General features: G+C 39.8%; 1 protein-coding gene across 1 annotated transcript; it reads left to right on the forward strand.

Moving 5' to 3' along the window:
- The first annotated feature begins 1,296 nt into the window (after nucleotides 1–1,296).
- PHLDA2 (pleckstrin homology like domain family A member 2) lies at nucleotides 1,297–4,217 on the forward strand. Its single transcript, XM_063438707.1, has 2 exons — nucleotides 1,297–2,058; nucleotides 3,840–4,217. Exon 1 carries the CDS (start codon nucleotides 1,641–1,643, stop codon nucleotides 2,019–2,021), a length of 381 nt encoding a protein of 126 aa, XP_063294777.1. The 5' UTR covers nucleotides 1,297–1,640; the 3' UTR covers nucleotides 2,022–2,058; nucleotides 3,840–4,217.
- Nucleotides 4,218–7,495: the final 3,278 nt, after the last annotated feature.

Consider the following 7,495-nt stretch of genomic DNA (forward strand, 5'->3'; position numbering starts at 1 on the left):
CCACCTCTAATGTCCATGGTGAGTACATCCTTGTACCCAGGGCACAGGTAGTATAATGTTGGTTAATGTCAGGGGCTGCCTGCTACAGTAGAATGTAACCTCCTATCACTTCCAGCCAGGAGAAGCCTGTCTGAGAACGGTGGAAGCTACACTCCTCAGCTGTCCATGGGTTTAGGCTGGGAACATTCATTTAGCGTAATGAGGACTGTAACTCCTATCACATCAGGCAATGCTCTGCCTGGCTGAGAAGGGGAGGTATCCTTGTACAACACTGTCATGACAGTGAATTTTTTGCTCACTCCAATTGTACAGCGCTGCGGAATATGTTGGCGCTTTATAAACCCTAGTAATAATAATAATAATACCCTGTTTTTCTGTTGAGTGCAGGGCCATATCACATAATTCAAACTTTCTTTTTATTTCAATAGAACATTCTGGAAGACCAAGTGGTGTATTTACTAAACAGTGAGACGCCGTAGGCTGACAATGGACTTGACAAATTAGAGCAGCTGATAAATGTCTAAAGTGTGGCTTTCCTTGGATAAAATGTTAGAACATGTGGCCTTATTCACTAAACTGTGAACTGCGGTGAAAAATAAACTGAATTTCAAAATCAAGATAAAAAGTGCTGGTTTGAAAAAAGTCTCTAAATTTGCTACATTAACATCCTGATGATTTCAGCTAAAATTGTGTAATTCAGTTTTTAGTTCACTGCTATTTAGTGGGTAACTTCTTAAATTTCAACACACCTTAAATCACTGTTTAGTAAGTAGCCCTTTAGTTCTCAACACCCCTTTGTCCATGGATTTAGTATAAACCCATTAGTTACTATTGGGAAAATGTGTCTTTCTTAGAATAGATTACTGAATGACAATGATTGACAATGCTGGATCCAAGAGGTTCTGCAGAAGCTGAACTAAAAAAAAGTTAAAAAGTTAAGAGGACTACATATTTTGACAGGAACATAATATCCAGAGGAAGTGCTGCTGGTGGGCCATTTGAACATCAAATAAAAAGAAAAATCTCAAACAATAACCTTTGCCCCAGGCAGACCCTTGGAGAGATCAAAGTGTAACCACTCTCTGCCTGTGTGGTACAGAGCTGAATGAATCAGTGGCTAATGGTTACCTCAAGGCTGTGGGTGGGACAGTAAGTGGTTGGGTGAAGTCCTAACTCACTGGAGTGGAGGAGACCTGTGACTCAGCGTTGCTGGGCGGCCCCAGCCAACATTCCTGAGCCTGTCACTGGAGGGAGTGGAGCAGGAAGGCGAAATAAATTCTAACATAGCTTCTCATTCTTCTCATTCACTCATTGCCACAGCTGAGGAAGCTACAGGTCATTCATTCACTAAGAACAAGAGGAGTAGCTGGTGAAGTCCTATCCCAAGTCCAACCCCACCAGCAGGACACAGCTCATTGACCAACCCAACCAAGAGGACATAGTTCCTAGACCACTAGTGGCCACAGAACCAAGACCAACCCCAGCAAGAGGACATTATTCCTAAACCACTAATTGCTACAAGAACAAACTCACCAAGTGTCATATCTTTTAGATTGTCTTCACCATCTGCCACATCTCCAGGACTAGCCCCACTAGCCATTATCTCAGGTCCAGCAGCATCAGCTGAGGTGCAGAAGACCATGAGAATGCAAGCCCCAGAGGTGATCATGGAGGGGGAGTTGGAGAAGAGGAGTGACAATCTGCTCCAGTTCTGGAGGAAGAAGATGTGTGTCCTGACCAAGGACAGCCTGAACATGTTTGCTGACGGGCAGAAGAAGACCAAGTGCAAAGAGCTCAAGTTCCAGTCCATCAAGAAGCTGGACTGCGTGGAGAGGACCGGCAAGTACATCTACTTCACCATAGTCACCACGGACAACAAGGAGATCGATTTCCGCTGCCCGGATGATAGCTGCTGGAACGCGGCCATTACCATGGCCCTCATAGACTTCCAGAACAAGAAGGCCATCCAACACTTCAGGTCCCGCCAGGAGAGTGAGCGGAGGGTCGCACCGTGTGTGTGAGCGGAAGGCGGCCACGTGGAGCAGCAGCGCTTAGAAGGTGAGAGCCGGCGTTCTAATGGAATGTTACAATATAACCTGCAATAGCTGAGTGTTCTAATGGAATGGTACAGTTTTACAATGCACCCCAGCGTTCTAATGACAGAATGTTACAATGTAACCACCCCCCGGCTCAGTACACCCCAGTTATCGGGTAATACTGGGCTTTTGTCCTCGGGAGAACGTCTTCCGCTGTCATAGCTCGTTGTATTTCTGGTATAGTTTGTATTGCAATGAGATTGTGTTTTGGGGTGTTTTGTTTTAGGGAGCAAATAAATTGGGAGCAGCCATGAGGCAGGAGGAGAGTCACTCAGTGAAACTAAAGTGTTAACGATTGATTAATTAAAGTCACTTCCCTGGTGGCAATAAATAACTGGCAAGCCACGTGGAGCTGTGTGAATTACAAAATTGTTTTAAAAAATGTTTTAAATGTGAATTGTGATATTTAGGAAAAAGTGCCCAAACTGGAAAAGTAGAAGAATTGGATTTTTTTTATTTCTTAAAAAAAGATATAAAAATTATAACTTGGCCAAAGTCTTTGCAATCCACTGTTTAGTTAATAAACCCCATAAGATGTATAGCTCATAGTCATGGTCTTACCTGTCTTTATCACCTGTATATCCTCAGGCCAGAGCTATATATAGACTGCATGCAACATCTCTTCCATCTGTATAACCTGTGTTGGCTAACTCTGAATGACAAAGCATTGTGGGAATTGAAGTTCACTGGCCTATGCAGTGCGAAGGATAGCTCTCATTACTATGTATTATTATTATTATTATTTTATTATTTATATAGCGCCAACAAATTCCGTAGCGCTGTACAATGGGTACAGTTGTACTGGACCCCAGTTGTCCAAGGGTTAATATATATTTTTTGGCGGTGCCAGTTTCTGTATGTATTTGAAGCCCATCCTTCTTATACATTCAGGGTTTAAGAATGTCGTAAAATGCGTGGGAGCCATCATGGAAATTGAGTTTTTATTTGATAAATGTTTTAAGAATTTGCTCAGTGATTACTCTATCGAAATAACTCCTATTCTGTTTCCACTATCATTGTTCCGATAATCTCAGCATTCAATACTACTTTATTCTAAATACTCCCAGAAAAAGAGAGGCAGGCAGCCTCCTCTAAACCTCCTGAGCTGTATCTTTCACTTATTTATACATTCTATACAATTTATCATCTTTTTATGTGAATGGCTGTATATCTATTTAAGAATGTAAAGTTAGAAGGTCAGCCGGATTTAATTTTTTTTTTTTTTTGCTCTCTCATCAAATTGAAACAAAGGGATGTATTCACTAATCTCTGAGTTGTACTGGATTGAAACCCAAAGGACAATTCTTAGCCCGAACCAGCCAAGCTTTGCTTATAGAGGAGATTTCCCCCATATTTGCTATTTTTGTATGACTTTTTTCCATTTGGTTTTCCCTTCAATGCAATTCAGAGTTTAGTGAATAAACCCTAAATTGTGCAATTTTAAATTCTCCAATATGAGTTGGCCAATCAATGAGTTGTGTGTTTTCGCAAGAGCCATAAAGGTGATAGTGTCAAAATTCATGGTGCCACGTGCCCTTACGACAGTCACAACTCTATTGTAAAGTGCTACGGAACTTGCTGGCGCTATGTAAATAATAAAATAATAATATTATTGGAAAAGTAAATTATTCTTTTAGGATAATTGACCAATGAATTGAACATCATGAATCCTGTAGCGTATTATTACTAATGCTATATAAACGTGGGCGGATATTTATATTTCTCGTGTTTTCCTCTCCTTAGTGCACATATCATGGACCAAATCGAGAGCAGATTCCGGAGATTCCGTATGAAGCGGGAAACAATTTGCTTACACGTATAGCGCAAGTTTTGAGATTGTTATTTGAGCTTCACTGGTTGGAATGTCCCCTCACTGACGTACGAGAAATGCAGATGAAAGATTCATCATGATGGGAGACACAATTTGTTTCGCCTTATTTATTGTACTGAGGAAAAAAAAACATGCAATACAAACCGGACGCGACCGGCTAATTTATTAAGCAGTACAGTGTCTGTTTATATATCTATATATGTGTATTTGTATTTATTTCAGTTGCTTCCTGTCTTAATATATAAATATATTTTTATTTCATTTCAAGACTGTTAATTCCGAATAAATGTTATATGAAATGTTAACTTATTTTATTAAAAATAATTTTTTTATACAAAACAATTTACTCTTTAGTTTCATTAAGGTCAGACTTGTCAGGTGGGTAACAGCGGTTTGGAATTTGTGTATGTGTATGTGTGCCCATCTATAATTGTATTTAAATTTTTTAGGCCCATGCGCCAACCGTTGGGTAACCCTGTTCACTAAGACCTAGATTTTAACAATACTATTTGGCATCCCAGAGGATGAATTCTAATATGACAACAGCCCCCATAGTTGAGTCTCCAGTCATTAATATCTGCAGCAGATGTTGAGAAGACGTGACCCAGCCGCCCCAGATCCTGCAGAGATAGTGGGCCTGCGACCTCTCTCCATGGGTTGTGCATTGATCTAATTATACCAAAGGACCCAAATTCAGCTTTCCATCATAAATGTATATGTGTATGTGTGCATGTGTAAAATTTCTATATCTTCAAGCAATTTAAGATACAAGTTGAATGAATTTAGCAATTTTTAGTTTTTCTTCCTCTAATAAGCTCTAACTGATCAGTTTCTTAAAGGAACACTCCAAACACCATAACCACTACATATCACTGTAGTAGTTATGGTGCCAGGTGTGCCCTTACCTGGTGTGTATGGGGCACCACTCCCTGCCACTACTACCATCTCCTGAGAGCTAGAAGTTCCTCAGAAGGAACTTTGATTATCTCTCCTGAGCTGCGCCCTGCGTTGCATTGCAGCAAGCTGTTGTAATTATGGTATTTGGAATGTTTCTTTAACAACCGATCGCTGCTACAGTGAGCAGGAAGTGCCTGGAGAGTGTGGGGAATTCCTTTCCCAGCATTCTGAAATGAAGCACCAGACTTCACTGTTACGTAAAAGAAAACTGCGGAGTTCAGATAAGTTTACTACAATAGCTATTCAATAAAGTGTCAATTCACAGTGAACATATTGAATTTGACATTTTAGGCTCAAGTCCGCTGAGATTGTGTATATGTTACGGTCCATTAAGCAAGGATCAATATGTTATTTTGCCATCAAATGATGTTATTTTTTGCATCAAAATGAAAGACTAATTTACATAATTGTTTCTAGAACAGAAAAAAGCAAGGCAGATTATGGTTGTTGATTAATTATTTTTATTTTTTTTTAAATAATTCAGTATTGCAGTGGTTAAAGAGGTATGAGTGGCTAAAGAGGGGGTGATAGTCATATGGAGGTTTCATAATAATCACCCCAGCATTTACAAGGGATTGGGGAACATGGGCTGTCACCAAATTGATGGTAACAATTCCTTTTAAAATATTTCAAAAATGAGTGTGATAATAACAGGGCAGTATTTGACATTTTAGAAAGCTGCTTGAGAGGGTAAAGCATTTGAGAGAGTGAAAGTATTTTTTAAAGGAACACTATAGTCACCTAAATTACTTTAGCTAAATAAAGCAGTTTTAGTGTATAGATCATTCCCCTGCAATTCACTGCTCAATTCACTGCCATTTAGGAGTTAAATCACTTTGTTTCTGTTTATGCAGCCCTAGCCACACCTCCCCTGGCTATGATTGACAGAGCCTCCATGGAAAAAAAAAAACTGGTTTCACTTTCAAACAGATGTAATTTACCTTAAATAATTGTATCTCAATCTCTAAATTGAACTTTAATCACATACAGGAGGCTCTTGCAGGGTCTAGCAAGCTATTAACATAGCAGGGGATAAGAAAATCTTAATTAAACAGAACTTGCAATAAAGAAGGCCTAAATAGGGCTCTCTTTACAGGAAGTGTTTATGGAAGGCTGTGCAAGTCACATGCAGGGAGGTGTGACTAGGGTTCATAAACAAAGGGATTTAACTCCTAAATGGCAGAGGATTGAGCAGTGAGGCTGCAGGGGCATGTTCTATACACCAAAACTGCTTCATTAAGCTAAAGTTGTTCAGGTGACTGTAGTGTCCCTTTAAGATTAACCTTATAGTGTAGGTATTTGTGTCAAACTGAACATTAAAAATATATATTTGTTTGGGATGTTCCTGTCTGGGGGAAAAATTGCAAACAAGGATGTTTTCTAAGCTGGTGGGATTTTATAGATAGATTTGGCATGTAGGGCTTAATTCTATTATCATTTATCACCAACATGTTCTGTAGCGTTTTAAATTTTCAATTTGTGGATGTGTCAGAAAACAACTTTACTCTGGATTTAGAGTAGTTGGCCACCTGCTGAATTGTATGGAAAAGTGTTATTTTATTACAAGAAATTAATCGGTAATAGTTTTACTGTGGCGGATGGATGTTTAAAGTGACATCAGACAATCCTCAAGGCACATACCAGTCTATAATTGGATAGGCTGTTTGGTCAAAAATTGGTGAAGTTATGCGGCATAAGCACAATGGCATTTGGAGAGCATTTCTCAAGTTCATTACTAAAATGTAACCCTTGGGGCTGGATATACTTTGACAACGATAAGTAAAGTCTAATTTAAAAGGGAAGTATAAGTAATTAACATATATATGAAAAGTGTTTTTGTCCAGTTGAGAAAACTTGGAAAAATGGGTCGTCCCATTACTGAAAATACAGAATTAAAATTCAATATCAGCTTTTGAGACTAAGAGCTGTGTCCTTTACTTGGTAGTATACACTGATCAGTCACAATATTAAAACCACAGGTAAAGTGAGATGTAGGATAGATGTGGGATATATAAGGCAGCAAGTGAACAGTCAGTTCTTCAATTTCATATGTTGGAAACTGGGAAATTGGGCAAGTGAAACGATCTGAGGGACTTTGACAAAGGCCAAATAGTGATGGCAGACGATTGGGTCAGAGCATCTCCAAAACAGCAAGTCTTGGGTGGTGGTTAGTGCCTGCCAAAAGTGGTGCAAGTAAGGACAACCAGTGAACCAGCATTAGGGTTATGGGCGCCCAAAGATCATTGATGCACATGTGGAGCTAAGCCTAGCCCGTCTGGTCCGATCACAAAGCAGAGCTACTGTAGCTCAAATTGCTAAAAAAAAAAAACATGCAATGTTGACCATGATAGAAAGGTGTCAGTACACAGTGCGTCGCAGTTTGGTGCGTATAGGGCTACGTCACCGCAAACCGGTCTGAGTGCTCATGATGACTCCCGTCCACCGCCGAAAGCACCTTCAATTGGGATGTATGCATCAGAACTGGTCCATGGAGTAATGGAAGAAGTTTGCCTAGTCTGATGAATCACATTTTTTTAGATCAGGTGGATGGCCGGGTACGTCATTTACCTGGGGAAGGGATGGCAGTAGGATGCACTATAGGAAGTACGCA

The sequence above is a fragment of the Pelobates fuscus genome, chromosome 12 (genome assembly GCF_036172605.1).
Source record: "Pelobates fuscus isolate aPelFus1 chromosome 12, aPelFus1.pri, whole genome shotgun sequence".
In the NCBI taxonomy this organism is placed as follows: domain Eukaryota; kingdom Metazoa; phylum Chordata; class Amphibia; order Anura; family Pelobatidae; genus Pelobates; species Pelobates fuscus.